Source organism: Alligator sinensis, unplaced genomic scaffold, assembly GCF_000455745.1.
Source record: "Alligator sinensis unplaced genomic scaffold, ASM45574v1 scaffold681_1, whole genome shotgun sequence".
Taxonomy (NCBI): Eukaryota; Metazoa; Chordata; order Crocodylia; family Alligatoridae; genus Alligator; species Alligator sinensis.
Window position 1 is genome coordinate 793,896 of NW_005842315.1, and position 19,183 is coordinate 813,078.

The 19,183-nt window shown below is 45.7% G+C and overlaps 1 protein-coding gene and 1 pseudogene across 1 annotated transcript in view; one reads left to right on the forward strand and one right to left on the reverse strand.

The window, feature by feature from the left end:
* Positions 1–481: 481 nt before the first annotated feature.
* LOC112551053 lies at positions 482–3,055 on the reverse strand (annotated as a pseudogene).
* Positions 3,056–3,137: 82 nt separating this feature from the next.
* The window catches only part of FER1L6 (fer-1 like family member 6), a 91,667-nt gene continuing 75,621 nt past the window's right edge, over positions 3,138–19,183 (forward strand). The window contains exons 1-7 of the mRNA XM_006028470.1: positions 3,138–3,244; positions 4,491–4,573; positions 7,874–7,997; positions 8,806–8,860; positions 8,951–9,082; positions 9,669–9,731; positions 16,461–16,539. Coding sequence (XP_006028532.1) covers positions 3,138–3,244; positions 4,491–4,573; positions 7,874–7,997; positions 8,806–8,860; positions 8,951–9,082; positions 9,669–9,731; positions 16,461–16,539 — 643 coding nt within the window. The remainder of the gene's footprint in view (positions 3,245–4,490; positions 4,574–7,873; positions 7,998–8,805; positions 8,861–8,950; positions 9,083–9,668; positions 9,732–16,460; positions 16,540–19,183) is intronic.

Consider the following 19,183-nt stretch of genomic DNA (forward strand, 5'->3'; position numbering starts at 1 on the left):
TGCCCTGCTGCCCACACCCCCCCAACTCCTTGCCCACCCCCTAGCACCACTACAGGACATGCACATGTTTTCAGTGAAAATCTTTATTCCCCTCACACCCCACATCTGCATCCCTGCCCACCTCCTCCCTCAAGCAACAGAGCCATTCTCCACTCCCTCTGCAAAACACAGAGCCCCTCCGCCACTCTTCCCACCCACCAACAATAAAAAAACCCTTTTCCCAAACTGAAAACTATATACAACAGTTTCAGTCTTTGTCTGAGTCCTGGAGTGGGAAGCTGTGGGGTGGGGTGCCTGGGGTGCAGAGCTTGGAAGCAGGTGGCCAGCACCCTGATGGTGGACAGTTCCCTCATGGGTTGGCAGGCTGTGGTGGACACCAGGGGATCCTGTGGCTGGGAGGTGGTGGGGGCCCTCCCCTGAGGCCCAGGTGGGAGCTTGTGTGGGCTGGCGGCCAGGACCCAGGGCCCCTGAAGGCTGGGGATCAGGTGTGGGGGGGTATGGATGTGGCCTCTACTGGGCAGGCCTGGCTGGCCAATTGCTGCTGGAGCAGCTCAATATGGTGCTGTTCCAGGGCCTCCAGCTGGGCCCACTGCTCCTGCTGCACCTGGTCCCATATCTCCTTCTGGGTGGTATCATGGGTGATATCTTCCTGCCACCAAGCCAGCTCCTTAACCTGCTCCCCTGCCTGATCCTGCATTCTCTGGTTTTCCACTACCGCCACCACCTGCTAGAACAGGAGGATCCAGTTCCTGGTGTACTTGCACAGCCAGCACATCTGTGCAGCTCCAGCGGTAGCTGGTAGCAACCCTGAGGTGTCATTTCCACAGGGTCCTCTGGCCTCTTCCCCATGTCCAGATATTGGCCCTGCAGAGGCAAGAGACAGAAGCTTTTTGTGTGACTTTGCAACATTTCAGAGATAACATGCTTTGCACCAGAGGTCCTGTGCTGCCCGGCCTCAGATCAGAGGTTGGTCATGCACGGGTGCCCAGGGACCATGGTAAGTTGTTTGGGAAGGGTTGGGCCCAGGTGGCCACCAGCCAACCCCCCTGGCCCTGCTTGTTCCCCTGGGGCCGCTGGGCTTCTGGGTGCTGGCCGTAGGCAGCCTGCCTTCCCCACCCCCTTCCCAGGGCAGGCCAGGCCAGGCCAGGCTGCTAGCAGTGGCTGATGCTGCAGCACAAGATCCCATACCCCTGCTGTCTCACTTCAGGCCAGCCACTCTGCTGCGCTGCTGTAGAGCACACAGCGCCTGGGCTTGGGACATATGGGGCTCCTAGATAACTGGGGCTAGGGGATGGATGTGTACCCACTCGCCCTCTCCACAGTGGACCTCTCCAGGGAGGTGCCATGGGCTGCCCCCCTCCTCCCCCAAGATGTTGCTGTTCTCCAAGCATGCCCCTGCTGCATATTTTAGAAACATAGGGCTGCAAGGGACCCTAAAGGATCATCAGGTCCAGCCCCCTGCATGAACAGGCAGAGAGTGTGAGCAGAGGCTAGGAGAAGGGACTGGAGGCTCAGCTGGTGAGGCTGGAGGCTCAGCATGGGACTCCCCATCAGCGACAGTGTCTGGCTGCACCCGGTGTCCATAGGATGCAGTGTGCAGCAAGTCATCACCTAACCAGGGGCCCTCCGGGGGAGGAGCTGGTGGCCGGTGGTGACATGGCCAGCCGCTCCTCATGGTTTGGTGTGTGGCTGGGATGAGGGTGAGGCAGCTGTGGGCAGGGCTCCCTGAGCTGCCAGTGGATGCAGCAGCTGGGGAGGTGGGTGGGGTGGAGGGCTGAAGGCCTGAGGTCCTCTGTTCCAGTGACATGTCACCCAAGGTTTCAGGGCAGGGCAGGGGCTTGGGTAGGCTGTCCCTGCTGGTGCCACTTGCAGGGGTGTATCCTGGCTCCCAGGGGGCCAAAATGCATGGGACACTGAAGGCCCGAGGTCTGCCTTCAGTGGTGTCAGGGAGGAGTGCAGTCGAGGGCTGGTTGCCCCTGCTGGTGGCACTCACAGGAGTGTGGTCTGTCTCTTGGCATGCCAAAATGTGGCTCAGCTCCTGCATGAAGGGCATGGTCTTTGGGGCACAACCCGACAGACGATTGAACACAGTCATGGCCACCCACTGTGCCCACAAGACCTTGACCTTCATGCAGCATTGCCACACTGACCGAGAGTGGCCTCACACATGCATCCCACCTGATATGGCCTCATAAATGTGGGCATTCGAGTGCCTGCCCCACAAGAGCTGCCTCTGGATGTTGGCCCTGCCCCAGAGCACCACGAGGGTGTGAACCTCCTCCCAGGTCCAGGTGGGACCAAGTGTGCAGGATGGGCATGGGCATGTGGGCAGGGCCGGGGCTTGATGAGGACAGTGTGCTGGATGTGCTCCCCTCACCAGCTCTCTGGGTCCCAGTGTAGCTATCCCTGAGATACTGGCCCTGGACAGCTGCCAGTAGCACCCTGGACAGGGGCATGGCCAGGGACAGGGAGTCACGCAGCAGAGGTGCTTCACCACAGTGCCTGCAAAGAGAAAGAGCTGGGGGTGAGGAGCAGCAGGGAGCAGGTGCTGGCCCTGCTGCCATAGAGAGCAGAGCAGCAGTCCTGGGGGGAATCTCAGGGCTGGGCAAGGGACACAGCAGGCTGCAGGCCTTTGCAACACTCACCTGTGGCCAAGGAGCAGCTCTGGCTAGGGGACAGGACAGGCGAAGGCTGTCCAGGGGGGCACATGGGGCCAGTTTCGCTCTTTCACAGTCCGGCACTCCTGTCCAGGCCTCTGAGCAGCGTACACCAAGGCAGGTATCAAATTTAGGTGCAATTAGCTTAAATTCACCATTTTTAAGGTGCATTAAAGGTGCAGACATGTAGATGCATGTCCTTAATGCACCTTAAGTTGGGCTAATGTGCACTAAATGTGCACGTGTAGATGCTCCCTTTAGGTTCACATGGAAGGAATATTACATTTCTGGTTCCTTCTTAATACATTGTAAAACTACTGAGATCCCTGCTGTGGTTGATACTGGACATTTAAACTTTACCAGCCAGCCTTTTCAGTTTTCAGTAACATTTTCTTCATAACTGTCCGCACTTGTAGGCTCCAGGAAATGCATGTTTAGATATTAGAGCACAGATTGCTATCTGTTCCTTTTACTTCGTAAATGGCTGCTTGTTCACCTGAATTGATTGGGACCATGTACTTTCCAGAAGAAAAAAAATTCAACAGCAACAGTATTTCAACAGCAGCTCATAAATTCTGTGCGTTTAAGTCAGTGAAAAATACTGTATTAATTTGCTACTGTGTTGTGTTTATATATCATGAAAGACCAAACTAGTGTTGCTGTTCAAGATAGCTTAAGATAACAGTCTCATTATCCCCTCTGAATCATGTAAATACCTATTATTGATGGTAGACAAGGTTCCTTGGGTGAATTTGATATCTTTTATTAGACCAACCCAAATAGTTGGAGAATAGTTATTAAGTAAGCTTTCGAGTTCAAAAACCCTTCGTCAGGCTAAGGAAGTTTCAACAGTTGGTGTGTGCTCTTCCTGGATGGAATGAAAATGGAAATTATTGATGGTGACTTTTGGGGTTATGGATTTTTTTTTTGTCATTTGTGACTTCTCTGTTTTCCTTACGGAAAAACTTCAGTATGATACCCACACACCCAGAGTTGCTGTGCGCGCTCTGGGAGCGGGGTTGTGGTGGGCAACAGTATTTATTAATTTGGGTTGAATTTAGTGAGTAACTTTGGCTAAAAAACAGGGGTAAGGATATTTTTTAAAATGTCAAGACATTTGGTTTCAACACTTTTTTCATGAAACATTTCATTTTGTAAACAAGGAAATATTTAAAAAATATATTTAAAGGCAATTTGTAACTCTTGGAATTGCATTTTTTTTTTCAGTTTTAAATGTACTAAATTGAAAGAGAAAAGATTAAAGAAAGTGATTATATCACTTAAAGCCAAATTAAACATTTTGATTCAAGTTAAATGAAGTAGTTCAGTTCTCAAACTCTCCTACAGTGACACATGGGAGTTGCAGTTTGGGTTGCCTAAAAAGAGCATTTAGCTTTATCTTAATTCAGTGCAAAGCTGTTTTTTTACTTGAACCCTGTAATCTGCCAAGAGCTTTTAAACTGGTAAAATATTATCTTTGACCTCATCACAGGCTCAGTAATTACATTGTGTGGGAAATCAACAGAATGATCCGTTTGGCTTGGGTTTCCTTTTTTTTACCTTTTACAGTTTGAGCTGCTTGAAATCAGGTTAAAGCTCTTTCTAATCAATAAATAAATGCCTCTTCACATTCCAAAATTAAAAAAAAAAAGCAAGAAAACACAATAGGAAAGTTTCCTGATTTGCTTTTATTACTTTTTATGAAGAGGAAAAAATTGGAATATAAACAACCTTTCTTGGAAGTTAAAGCTCTCTTTTCAATAGGTGGTTAAATAAAACAATGTCAAATTGAAGATGATATTCCTTTAATTTCTTTTCCTTTTTCCTTTTCAGAAAGGGGCTGTTTGCTGGTATAAAACTGAAGAAGAAAAAGAAAGACGAGACAGGGTTAACTATAGCAAACAAGGGTGCACTGGGTAAGGCCTAGTAAATCAATATTAAAGCTGATTTGAATAGATGACAAGGGTGTGATAATTTTCCCTACCCTCACTGTGAAATCATTTGAATTGTGCCTTGAAATAATTGGTTTAGTAATTGAAAAGGCAAGCAGTAAATTCCTTTTAGTCCTATTAACTATGAACTCTGATAGGGTTATTGAAAGCCACTCAGAGACCCTGTGAGTTCAGAATAATGTATCCGAGTTGTGCGTAAAGTTATAGAAACAGACCAGTTCTTTCTTTAAAAAGACAACGGATGTGGGAATGCCTTATCTCTTCTAGATGCACATAAAGGAGGGTCCAGGTAATTTTGAATTCTAGACAGGCCTGTGATTCCTGCCGAAGTTCTGGTGCTGTTGGAAACCACGGGAACAAAGACAAAAGTGTGAAGCCACTTTTTGTGGTTTCTGGAAGCCTCCGATAGAGTTCAGTAGCTCTAAATATGTGTGTGGTTTTAACTTTATCTAACACAGGGATCACACATCCATGACCCACGCTGCTTCTTATTCTCCTCCTTCTCTTGCACCTCTTTTCCAAACTTGCCTTTACATTTTCCTAGGTGCCTTTCTCCAATGCTTCTATTTCCTATTCCAGTATCTCTTTTACATCTTTCCCACAATGGGGATCTCAGGCAGGATGAACAAATTGAATCTCATAAATCTTAGCTGTGATATCATGCCTTGAAGTCCCTTGGGTCTTTTTGAACATGGGCCATTATCTGCTTTGTGCAATCCATGAGCTATAATGTTGTCCTGAGCTAGATGAAATATATATGTGCTGTAGCCCACTATTAGACAGAAACAGAAGTAGTTAACCATGTGTCAAAATGTTATATTGCTAGTAGGTGTGATATCAAAGCAGGTTCACTTAGTAGGATGCAATCTTTTTTATCAGCGACTGCTATGAGGTTCCACATAACCATGGCTATGCTTCACAGAAATACCTATCATGTTCCAAATTGCTTGCAGATTTTATAGTGCATTATATTGTTGCCAATAGCGAAGTCTGCCGCACTTTTCCATGTAATTACCTGTGTCTTGGCAAGTACTTAATAGATTCTGTTGTGTGAATGATCTCTGCGACATAGCTGTCATTATTTGTCATCTTCACACACTTTATTAATGTCTTGCCTAGTAAACACCTGGACTACAAGAGATACGTAAATCTCTTGCTGCCCTAGCTTTGATTGAGAATTTTGTCTCCTACTGGAGCACACAAGATCTAGCATGGAAAGAGTACACTGAAGAAGTATGTTTCATTCTGTACAATTTTCATTTTCTGTTATGGAATTCCCACCAGGTGATAGCTCTTCTTGATTAGTAATAAGCAAAGAGTCCAGAGCAACTGGGGGAAAAGGTACCAAAAATATCTACTCAGATGATAGAAATTTGTGATTTTAAAGGAAAAGCATTACAAAAATATTGTATGGATAAATTGAAACACGGGAGATTGCTCCAGATACAATATATTTCTGTCACATGGCCATTTTCTGCTGGAATCGAATTTCTGACTGGTTCCACCTAGAAAGTAAACAATGTTAGGCTTCACAGGATAGTCATCAAATATCATTCTCTAGAGAGTCAATAGGATATTGGCTGCAATCATGGGACTGTGACACTCAGGAAACAGAATACCAGCAAAGCATATAGTGAGACATTATGGGCCCTCATTACAAATGAAATCATGCCAATTTATGCTGCTGAAGCTGCAGCCTTCAGCTTCCGTCAGAATTATTCTAGGGTTTGTGAAGTAGAAGTGACTTCCTATCCATGTGCTTGTTGACACTGGATTTATGACCCAGATACCTTGTTCTGGGTGGACCCAAACTCTCAGACCCAATCACAACCTCTCCATTTGATAAAAGGCAAATTTTCTTGATACACAGTGATAGCACAGAAGAAAAATGCAAACAATTCTATATCTACCAGTCCTAGAGCTGTTACAGAGGTAATGCATGTCTGGCCAGTATGTGAGCGTCACCCTGAGGTTCTGTCTTGAGTATCAGATGTCAGCAGCCTGGAGGTCAAAGCCCAAGGCCCACCCTTCTCAGTGGAGTGGCTAAGACAGGCTGGTGGTGTGCTCTCTGTCCATGGTGGCCTAAGGTTCCCCTCTTGCGGACCCTTTGCTGCTCTGAAATCCCCACTTTTGTATTCTTTCTCCCCTCTGATGACTCTTCATCTCCTGTATTGTTGATTGGTTTCTCTGTGGTTGTCATACTGTCCACGTTCTGTCCTGTCAGTGTATTCCCATTTCACAAACCCATCACATGCACACATCCTAATTTGGTTATTTACCGGTTTCTCTTAATTTGGTGCATCTACCAAAACCAGAAATCTCAAGGGCTCTGGAGTGGGTGCTGTGACCTGGTGCCAATCTGCAGAGTCCCTTATCTCTATTTGGGCACACTGTTCATGTCTACAATTCCTAGCCTGTGTGTCTTCTTTCATCAGACTCAGTGGGCCTTGAAGGAATCTTTGTCACAAACAGGCCTTTAGAAATCAATTAACCCTTGCCATTCCCTCTGGACCATTGTTCTAATATAATATCTACTTTACCTACAAGCCAATTCTGAAAAGCAAGCTTCTAAATACCATTTTTTAGCCATCAGTGCTTCTTTATTGAGTCTTCTTTGGCTTGCATCAGCACAGTCTCAGAGTGCCTTATGAGGCTTTACTGGCTGGAGCTCCACCACTTTCCAGTGAGGCAGAGAAGTGTTATCCCTTATAGAGAGAAGGTATGGAGACCCAGAGAGTTTAAAGCAGGTATTATTAAAAGTGGACCCTCATTTTTTGGATGTCAAATGTTCAGTGCCAGTTTTGGGACACCCTTCAAATATGACTGAATTATAATTTTTAGAGATTTCCCTGGCCCTCCTCCCTCTTTTGCAGAATAAAAAATATCTGTATAAAAATCCTCCAAAGTCATTAAAAATGTCAACTTTCCCCCACACAGAACTGACCCTTTCATACCATAAATACTTTCTCACAAAAGCTCTTCAGTGGGACACCAAAAGCAAGGAATTTGGGTTCTGGGCACAATGAGTTTCAGGGCTGATGTCAAATGATGCAGTGCCAGGTCTTTTTAGTTTGTACTGACGAGTTGTTAGCATAAAGGCTTCAGTTGATTGTAACTGCAAAGGAGGCAGGAGAAAAGTGGTTTCCAAGTTAGCATTGATAAGATATATTCCATACTGGAAACCTTACTCTAATCACTATTAAGTTTCATACATGAAGAGCTTAGACATTCCCTGTCAGCTTTCGGAATTATTTTGTTAATCAGGTGACCATGAGGAAAGTGATAGTCTTCACCATGAGGCACCGCGTGGACAAGAAGGAGATGGAGATTCGATGCATGATGCTTCATCTTCTAGTGGCTTTGCACCCTCAGGCCCTCTGACTAAAAGGTACAGGACAACATTTCCAAAGATTGCTCCAAAGATTCCACATCATGTCTTGGAGATGGCATTGCTGTTGGCCACATGCTCCATGACACAAATTCTGTCTCCTGACAGCACTGACCTCCCAACTACTGTACTTCTACCTTGTAGAGCAAGATGTTTTTGTAAAAAAATATAACAAGCTCAGATTTTCAGAATAGGCAAGTCAGTGCAGAGAAAGATTGAGGGAGAGCAGGACCAGGTTTAGGCAACTAATGAAACTGAGTTAGGGAGAACAGGATTGTCCAGAGATGCTGATCATAGGAGGAAAAAACTGAGTCTATTTTCCACTGTAGTCAACAGAAATTCTCTCCCTGGCATGTGGATCCTATACCTAATGTCCAACTATGCAAAATATGTGAGCAAAGTTATTTCACATATATCATATTTGACTGAGAGGGTGTTGTATATAGTTAGAAATGTAATGGCTGTGAATGAAGAAGGTTAAAGTTAAATAATTATAACTGACCTTTCCAGTCTCAAAAGTCCATGGAAAAATTAACTGGATGAAAATCAGACTGACATCTTCAGTGCCCCCCATCAAAAGAGAAAGCTCTCTTTGTGAGATTTAGTATTAGTATTGCTGTCCCCATGAAAAGTCCCAGCAATTACGTTAAAGTGATTGCCAGTGATATAAAACAAAAAAGCAGATCTCAAAAAGAGCCACCGAACAAGTCATTTCAAGGAAAAAACATCTCTTGAGCACATGTTAAAGAACTAAGATTTCCATGTTCTTGAAGGCAATGCATAATATTCTGTTCCATCTCTCGAACAGAGCAAAACTGGTACACAAACTTCAGGAAGGGGAGGCAAAGCATCAGAATTACCAGGTGAGTCCAAAGCAATGCCCACATTTTTAACCCCCCATTTCTGAATCTGAGACTGAGTTGCAGTGTATATGTTGTGTTTGTGCTCTTTAGATTGCCATAACCATCATTGAGGCCCGGCAACTGGTTGGTGAAAATATCGACCCAGTGGTGATCATGGAGATTGGGGATGAAAAGAAGCAAACGACAGTCAAAGAAGGCACAAATGCCCCATTTTACAATGAAGTATGTCCTTTTACTGTGAGCTATTTGCAATAGTGGCAAAGTGGTGATTGTTCATATTAGATTGACAGGAGATAAGTTAGGGCAGAACAGCTGAATCGCTCCAATGAATGAAGTCTTTTAGAAAGCCCTCCTCTGTCCTGCATCTCTCAACCTCTCTTTTTTTCATGTTCCTTGCATTCTAGTATGTGAAAGGTACTAATCTCCATGTCCTATTCATAGTTTACCTTTCCATGTCTAACATTTAAAAAAAGAAGCTCAGTGAATTCTTTCTAAACTAGCGTCCAATCCATATCATCCACCCTGCATCTAAAATCCCTCCTTATACTTATGTTTGCAAGCACCATAAGTCTAACAAAAATAGTTCTTAAAACACGTTAGTCCTTTAGACTTCCTAGTGTAACCTCTCCTTTCTTGCTCCACCTTTTATATTTAGAGCTCTTAAATTTAACATATATTTTAAAACAGCCAGTCAGAGGGACATGAGGAAGTATCTTAGAGTTGCCCCTGTCATCAAACAGCAATCCACATAGTGCTTGTTGAAGACAACATAATTGCAATACTGATCTGTAATTTTGTTTTTCCACAGTATTTTGTGTTTGACTTTGTTGGACCTCAAGTGCATTTGTTTGACAAAATCATCAACATTTCTGTAAGTATGATGGGAAGTTTTAACAATATTTTGTTAAAGGAAGATCATGTGCTTTGGTCCATGGCCAAAGAGATTCCTCTCAGAGACATTATTAAAATGAAAATCAATTTTAAGTGCCAGTGATATTATAAGGTAAAATAATATTTTTTTTACCAGAGAGTCCAGAAAAGAGCCACAAGCATGATCAGAGGTTAGGAAAACAGACCGTATGACGAGAGGCTGAGAGCTATGGGACTCTTCAGCCTGGAAAAGTGCAGGCTCAGGGGCGATCTGGTGACCACCTATAAGTTTATAAGGGATGTCCACCAGGATCTGGGGGAAAGTTTTTTTACCAGAGTGCCCCAAGGGATGACAAGGTCAAACAGTTATAAACTCCTGCAAGACTGTTTCAGGCTGGACATAAGGAAGACTTTCTTTACTGTCCAAGCCCCAAGGTCTGGAATAGCCTGCCACTGGAGGTGGTTCAAGCACCTACTTTGAATGCCTTCAAGAGAAAATCGGATGTTTATCTTGCTGGGATCCTATGACCCCAGCTGACTTCCTGCCCCTGGGGCAGGGGGCTGGACTCGATGATCTTCCAAGGTCCCTTCCAGCCCTAATGTCTATGAAATCTATGAAATCTATGAAAATACTGTATTGAGGTGAAGCAGAGAAAAAGAAAACTGGCACCTGGTAATGGCATGAAGAGACTTTGAAACAACCCATGAGGAAGATGTCGTGTGAATTTTCTTGGATGGCGTCTTGAAAGTTGATGGTAAAAAGTATGTCACTTTGAGTTGAGATTTGAAGATGGCATCAAACTAATCATTTGTTCATTTGTTGAAGATGAATTTTACCTTCTAATTAGCAGAGCCATCCATTTTCTTCGGCCTTCAATTTTTCAACCTTCATGCCATGCTGTCTCAGTTCACTCATCTAAAACTTTTGGTTTATCTCAGTTTCTCAGATGCAAAAACCAAGCTTTAATTTGAAATGTTTAGCCTCCTTATGCTTCAGCAATCCCAGTGCTAAGACCGCGTTGAGTCTCAAGTATTGATCCTTATTCAGGAGGAAATGGAAAGGCAGTGTAAGTCTGTTCAGCACTCTGCTACTGGTAACTTCTCAAAGAATATGTAACACCTCAGAACAGCCTTGTTTGAAATACTGAAATGAACTAACTTCAGATAGTAGATACGCATGATTGTTTTGTCAAAGATAGTTTCATGTAGTTGGGAAAGCCGTATGGGTCTAAAGGAGTTGCTCCTCTCTGCCTGCCAGCAGTGGATTCCTAAGTGGTAGATTACTGTATTATCTCACATACCACACACCCCAAAATAAGATATACACCTTGTTCTGGGAAGGCAGAATGAAGAAAAAAAGAGTTTTTCCAGAGTTCTGGCTGAACTCTAACTGCAGGGGATGCTGACTGCATGGCTGAATCCAGCTGGCTCTGCTCAGGCAAAAGCTAACGTGTTAACTATCTCACAGACACTGGCAAATTGGCAGTACCTGTTGGCTGCTCAGTGACAAGCTACTGCTAATTCTGCAGCAGTTGTGAAAGGGTTAACACTGAAGCTGTGTCCCAGGAGGGTGAACTCCACCCCCTCCATCCTTGTGGCTGGCAGGGGGAGAAGCACAGAAGCCATTTTACAGTGTTTCCATGCTTCCATTCCTCCATTCCAGTGTCAAAAATTGGCTTCCTCTCTAAAGACAAACACCCCAGTTCTGGAGGGATGATTTTTGGGGAAAATGGGTGTTTGCAATGTGGTATGTAAGTACATATGTTACATGCATGAAGAAGCACTTTAAAATGTTGTAAAGAATGTCTCAGTTTCCAATTAGTGCTGTTGTAGCCATGAGGGTTCAAGAAATGTGCCAAAAACAAGATTTGTTTGATGGTATTTTTTATTGGATCAACTGTGTAGCTGGGAGAGATGAGAGAGAAACTTTCAGGCATAAAGCGCTATCTCAGATCTGGGATGGAAGCATTTACTGCTGCAGTTAAATGCCAGGTAACGTTTGGTGTCAAAATTACTTTTGTATAACTTGATCCTGTAAATGAGAATAGTCACTTAAAAAAGGGCACGGGAAGGGGAAGGCAGTAAATCCATGAAGCAAAGAGGACCATTTGAAATAGATAACCTAATTGTGTCAAAGAATAAGACTATCCAGAAGGGAAGACAGCCATTGCGACATTTCTTATGACAGTGGCATATTTCAAACGAATAGAAACTGTAGATCTCACTCCCATTCTCTTCACAAGATAAATTCCATCCTCAGGTGTTTCACATAAATAGGTGTAACGATGCTTAGAAAATACACCTAGTACCCATGAATGCCAAAAATATGAGTGTGTTTAAATTGGTTTTGGAGTTTGGGAAACAGAGAAATTGGGTTAGAATTATATCCTCAGGTTTCTATTGAGCTACATTGGCTTGTCGCCTGAAGTTGCAGATGTTTATCCAAAACTTATATCATAGGTTCATAGGAAAGCATGGCTGAAAGGGACCTCACAAGGTCATCTCACAAGGTCATCCTGGCTCAAGGCAGGATCATCCCTCCCTAAAGCATCACAGACAAATGTCTGTCGAACCTACTTTTGAAAGTTTCTGAGCATGGATGCCACAATTAATTTAGGTAGCTTGTTCCAATGTCTGAACACTCTCATAGCCAAAAGGTTCCTCAGAAACTCCAGCCTAAATTTTCCCTGCTGCAGTTTTAGGCCATTGCTCCTAGTCTTGTCCGCTACAGCAACAGAGAAAAGCCCATCTCTATCCTTTCTATAATTACCCTTCGAGGTATTTAAAGACTGCTATCAAATCCCCCCTCAATCTTCTCTTCTGCAGGCTAAATAATGGTAGTTCTTGGAGGCAAGACTTTCCTCATAAGTTTTGCCTCCAAGGCCATGTGCTTTCTTAATTTGCTCCTTGCATGCCTAGACAATACTCTCATGCTCTTCCCTAGGACTATGACCAAGTTCCCACTTTTTATAGGATTCCTTTTTAAGTTTCAGCTCCTTGAAGTTATCATTGTCTAGCCAGGCTGATCTCCTATTACACATCCTATTCTTCTGCCTCATGGGGATAGTCTGTTCCTGCACCCTTAAAAGAGCCTCCTAAAAGTACAGCCAGCTCTCCGAGACTCCTTTCCTCCTCAGACTTGCATCCCAAGAGATACTGTTTACCAGGTTCCTGAGTTTAAGTTTGCTTTTCTGAAGTCTGGTGCCCTTATTCTGGTGTTCTCCTTCCTTCTGCCCCTTAGGACCTTGAACCCTATCGTTTTGTGGTCATCGTCACCCAAGTTACCTTCTATCTAGACATTCTCAACCAATTCCCCCCTACCCTGGGGGTCTTCAAGAGGAGGTTAGATAGGCATCTAGCTGGGGTCATCTAAACCCAGCACCCTTTCCTGCCTATGCAGGGGGTCAGACTCGATGATCTATTGAGGTCCCTTCCAACCCTAACATCTATGAATCTATGAATTCCTCCCTGTTTGTGAGCAGTAAGTTGAGAAGTGTTTCCCCCCTTGTTAGCCTCTCTTATCTGAATTAAAATGGTATCCCCAGCACACTCCAGGAATTTGCTGGACTGCTTTTGCACTGCTGTGTTTCCCTCTCAACAGATGCCACAATAATTAAAGTCCTCCCATCGACCAAGTCCTGTGAGTTGGAAGCTTCCATCTCTTGTATGAAGAAGGCATCAAACCTACTCTTGGTTTGGAGGCCTGCAGGAGACACCTACCATTACATTCCTCCTGCTGCTTCCCCCCTGACCTTTGCTCAGAGGTTTCAGTATGCCTACCTTCCACTTCATATTGCACCTCTGAACACATGTATATCACCTTTATATATAGGGCAGCACCTCCTCCTTTTTCCCCCTGCCTATCTGACCTGAACAAGCTGTACCCATCTACTGCTGTACTCCAGTCATATGAACTGGAGTACAGCAGTACTCCACCATATATCCCACCATGTCTCTATAATCCCAGTTACATCATAGTTCTGTGATTGTACTAGGACCTCCAATTCTTCCCGTTTGTTTGTTCTCCACACTTCTCACATTAGTGTATAAACATTTTAAGTATATGACAGTCCTGTCATTGCCCTGAGAACATTGCTAAGGTTTCCATTATTGCTTTCTTTTACTAAGTTTTTATCCTGGTCTCCAGGCTTTTTACCTACCTCTGGGCTTTTGCTTCCATCCCCCAGTGAACCTAGGTTAACTTTCCACTCTTTGTCTGGTGGACCCCGCTTCTTCCCAGCAGTCCATCTTCCTGGAAAACCACCATCAAAGTATCCAAGCCCTGCTGGTAACACCATCTATGCATGCCCTGCTTTTCTGTTATATAGGGTGAAGTTACATATGACATTTAGACCATATTAAGGGTACTTAAAACATAAGCATCCACATATCAAAGCTTGTTAACCCATGCTAAGTGCCCTCTGAGTATCTCAAAGTTATGCTACTTCAGGCAAGGTTTAAATCTGGGCCATGATCATGTTAGGTAATCTTGGTCAGTTCCACCAAGATAAAATTTACAGTCCTTTCTAGGACAAGGGTGGGCAGTTGTTCTAGATGGAGGGCCACTTAAGGAGGTTTGATGAGCTTTTGAGGGCTGCATGGATAGCCCCGCCCCTTGACCATTGCCCTGGCTATCATCTTGGGCCCGGAAGTCTCACCCATAACCCCTGACATTTGCCACTGGAAATCCTTCCCCTTGCCTCCCAGAAATACTCCTTTGGGAGGCGGGGGGGTGGGTTGCCATCTTAGAACCAGAAAAAAAACAAATCACACAATAAAAGTCAAATACCTATTATAATATATTTTAATTTGACAAAAAATATTTTTGTCATGATTTGTATTTGCGTACTGTATATAGAAGTGATTGCGTAATTACTCAAAAATAAATTCTTAGTCTTGTATATTGTGTGGGGGTCTGCGATTGGGGTGTGTGTGGGGGTGTGTATGTACATATGTGTATACTGGTATGTGGGTGTGTGTGTATGCTGGGGTATGTGTGTGGGGGCAGTTTGTGAGGGGGTGTGGCTGTGTGTGGGGGGCAATAGGATATGTTGGGGGTTGTATATATGTGGGGGATTGTGGAGGCAGTGTGGGGGTGTGTGGCATTTGTGGGGTGTGAGGGAAGGTGGGGACCCCCCCATACTCCCCCAATGGCACAGCAGCAGAGGCAGGGGTGCTTGAGGGCTCATGCCCAGCACAGGCGCTGGTGGCCAGTGGTGTGCAGCTCCGGCCAGCCCTGCACATCGAAGTGTGCAGGGGTACAGCCCCTTCTGGGTTGTCTCTACCACCAGCACTTCCCACTGCACATGCGCAGCTCCCACACTTGCGCACCGTGCTGGAGCCAGCTCCCTGCCACTGCTTCCTGCTGCTCAGGCCCCAGGAGTCTGCGGGGAAGCAGGGGCCAGGACTCCCCTCCACTTCCAGTGGAGCTCCAGGACCTGTGCAGCAGGGAGTGGTACAGATATCCGGCTCCGGCGTGTGGAGCTTCGCTCCCGTGTGTGGAGCTTCCCTCCAATGGCACGTGAGTGCAGGGGCTTCATGTACACAGCCAGGAGTGCCAGTGGTAGAGACAGCCTGGTGGGGGCTGTACTCCACGCCATGATGTGCAGCGCTGGCCGGAACTACACACCACCAGGCATCAGCACCTGTGCTGGGTACCACTGCCCCAAGTACCCCCACTTCCTGCTGCTGCTGCATTGCCTGCAGGGGCTGCGTGCAATGGGCAGAGTGTGGGGGGTCCCCCCATCTCACACCCACATGCTGCCTACCCGAGCTCTCCGCTGCCACCAGCCCCCTGGGCATGGGCTCTTTGCTGCCACCAGCCCCAGCCCCAAGCTCTGTGCTCCCACCTAGTTGCAGCTCCGCCCCCACTCCAGCCCCTTCACTTCCCTACCTGCTGCGTGGAGTGAGCAGGACACCAGGGAAGCCGAGCAGGTCCTCTGGGGCTGCAGCAGTGACAGCAGCAGCCCCACCCAGAAGCTGCTGCTGGCTAGGCCCTTCCACCCATGAGGGTGGGAGTGAGGCGCAACAGGGTAGGTTGGCATGGTGTGTATACGTTGGTGCCTTGCTTCTATGCTCATGGGTGGAAGGGCTGGATGAGGTACAATTGGTAGGTGGGTGTTGTGGGCCCAATGAATGAGTCTGGCAGGCCAGATTTGGCTTGCAGGCCATATTTTGCCTGCCCCTGCTCTAGGATATGTTTGCCATTCACTGGGCCCTTACCCTTGACTGGAAGGATCAAATACCACCTGGGCCCCATCCCTTCACTCTTGCTTTATGTAGTCGCTTTTGATGTGGTCAGGGTCACACTGTATCATTTTACATCCTTCAAAGTAAGCACATGGTGTGAGACCAGAATTGCATTTCTTGCTTTAAAAGCAATCACACACAACAACTAATGTAACTGAATTTATACTGGTGTAAATATGTATGTTTGGCCAGAGCTTATTTAATTGCTCCAATCTATGCAGTTTCAGTTTAAGAACTGCATACATATTGGAGGTTGTAATCTAGTTTACAATATAGAATGAAACTACACAGTTTCACTGGTTTTTCAGTTTCTAAATAGATATATCTAAAGTGACATCAAGAATGTTTGTAGGCTGGCTCAAAAGTGGCTAGGTCTGTCTGGGGCTAGATATGACCTCCAGTGGTTTCTTTTTTTACCTGCGCCATTGGGAAAGGTGTAAGGAAAGATGATCTTACCCTGTAACATACGTTTCTTCAACAGGTTATGCACAACAAGCTGATTGGGAGCTTGCTAATTGGTTCCTTTAAGGTGGACCTGGGGACAGTGTATAACCAGCCAGGTAGGAGATGTGTTGTTTTCTTTCACTTTTGTTAAATTCGTGGTTTTCTCAGTTGTTTGTTTCATTCAGTTTCTGGACTGTCTTTCTCTAGGACCATCACAGAGTAATGAGGATGGTCAAACTTTGGAAGAGGCTACCTAGAGAAGTTGTGGAATTTCCATTCTTGGAAATTTTCAAGAGCAGGTTAGACAGACACTTGACTGGGATCATTTAGTTAGGGAAGATCCTGCCTTGAGCAGGGGGCTGGACTAGATGACCTCATGAGATCCCTTTCAGTGCTACTCTCCTATGATCCTAACAGGTGAAGGGCCAAGTTTTCAGAAGAATTCTTGTCTTATCTAGGCTCCAGAGTAGTACCTCGGTGGGGTTTTTTTGTTTGTTTGGGTTTTCTTGTGGGGGGGAAGAGGCGGGGAGCATTGCATATCACAAATCTTTTGAAAATCTGACCCATAAGTGCTATTGTGAGAGCTGCAGAATGCTAGGCTCATGGGTACTTCTGGCCCTTATTTCAGTTACTCAAGGGAGGAGTTCTTTGGAAATCTGGTCCCATTTGTGGGTGCTGAGCCCTGGGTGCCCCCAGGAGAGAATGAGGGAAATAGAGAGGAGTCTGGGAGAGGGGCAGAGAGAGACTGAAAAGCAGGAGAAGAGGGAAACAGGAAAGAAAGACAGAAGGAAGAGACAAAGAGAGAACAAAGAGAGAATCAGCAGCTCTAGATCTGTTCAGTGCTTCTTGAAGTTAGAAACTAGAACAACCAACCCTGGAAAAAATGTTCATAGCACCTATATATTTCTGACCAGAAAACATTTATCCATCTGAGCTCCTCTCAGTCTGTAGAAAGATTGTAGGCACCTACATCCAAGTGATTTCACTGGCAGTTAGAGGCCTAAAAACCTTTATGGCTCTGGCCTTAAATATCTTTACTTGTGACTTCTGCCACAGACTTCCTGTAACAAAGTCACATAGGAAGTCTGGCAGAGCGGCAGTGCAACAAAGTTTCTTCAATGGCAGGCTATCCATTGTAGCCACTGAACCATCTGGCCCCAGTTGACCTGGGAAGGGAATTGCTGAGGCAGTTTTGTAAAGCTATAAATAAACACATTGGTATTGTGAAGTTGTAGGAAAACAGAAGAGTAAGTGTAAATGAGAGAGACAAATGGAAAGGACAGATGGCCCAAGGACTGCAATCCCTTTATTTCACTCTTAGATACATGCACAGACAGAAATCCCATCATCCCTTTAACTGCACTATGGTATAAAAACACTCTACAGAATTGCCTCAGGGGCTTCCCTCTATCACATACTCCTTTGACATAGTCAAACAAGAAGGGGTGATGCCTGTCTGTGCCAATCAGGAAAACCCTGCTACAACCCTACTGAAAGAAGCCATGTTTAAACAGGACACAAGGTCTGGTTTGGAGAGGGCCAGAACAACTCCTGCATCTGGCACTGAAAGCCTCTGGTGGATCTACCTTTCAGCCTCTTCTCCAGATGCTTTCCACTTCTTCACCTGTCCACCCCTTTGCTTCTGAATCAACTGCAGTGCTTGTGTCTTGTTTTCAGTTCCCAGCTAGGATTTTGCTGTTGGCAACACTAAGCCCTAATCCAGGGGCAGGCAATTATTTTGGCTGGATAGCCGCTTAGTGAGTTTTGATGTCCTCTCAAAGGCCACATCTCTCTCTCTCTCTCTGTCTCTCTTCTTCCCTGGAGCTGTAGCATGCCATGATCCCCATTCTTTCTTTCTCCCCCCCTCCTCACCCAGAGCTGTAGCAAGCCCCAATCCTCTCACCCTCCCCGAAGCTGCAGCATGCGCAGATCCCCCACCTCTCTCTCTTCCCTCAACCCCCAGACCTATAGCACGGCCCGATCCCCAACCTTGACTGGAACCTACCAGCCCTGTCCGCAGCTTACACCAACACCCGCCTGGTGCAGCGGAGGCAGCCGCCAGCATCAGTTGTGGGCGCAGTTGGCAGGTTCCCAGGTGGGGATTGGAGCATCCATCCAGGTTGACAGCTGATGCTGCCACATCAGCACTGGGCAGAAGCAGTCCTGCCCGTATACCTGGCACAGTGGAAACAGTCTTAACCCCCACCCAGCACCATGTGGTGGCCAGAGCCAGAGCCAGAGCCAGAGCCAGAGCCAGAGCCACTGGCTGCCCACAAGTGGGATCTCATGAGTTGGCAGCTGCCCACCTGCAGGCCAGATATAATCAGTTGGTGAGGTGGATCTGGCCCATGGGCCGTATTTTGCCTACCCCTGCCCTAATCACTCTTCAAACTGCTCCCATTGAATAAAGCTGCTTTTCCTAGTTATTTTCTTGGACAGGCTTAAATTTCAGCCAGTTCCCACTCAGCATTTCTGACTGCTTCTCTGAGCCCCTGATGAAAATGAGTTTCTGCTCGGATTTCTCTCCCTTCATCATGTAGACGTACTATAGACATGCACAGCCCCTACTGCTAGTTACACAGGCTGAACACAACATTGCCATATCGATATCATCTTTCTGTTTTACAGGAACCTTGCCTTCCAGTCACCCTGTACCATTGTTATCACATGTAAATATACTTCTCAATCAAATGTTTCCAATGCTATTCTCATGAAAGGGCAAACCCTGTCAGCAGTGTTCTCATGATTAATGGTTAAGCT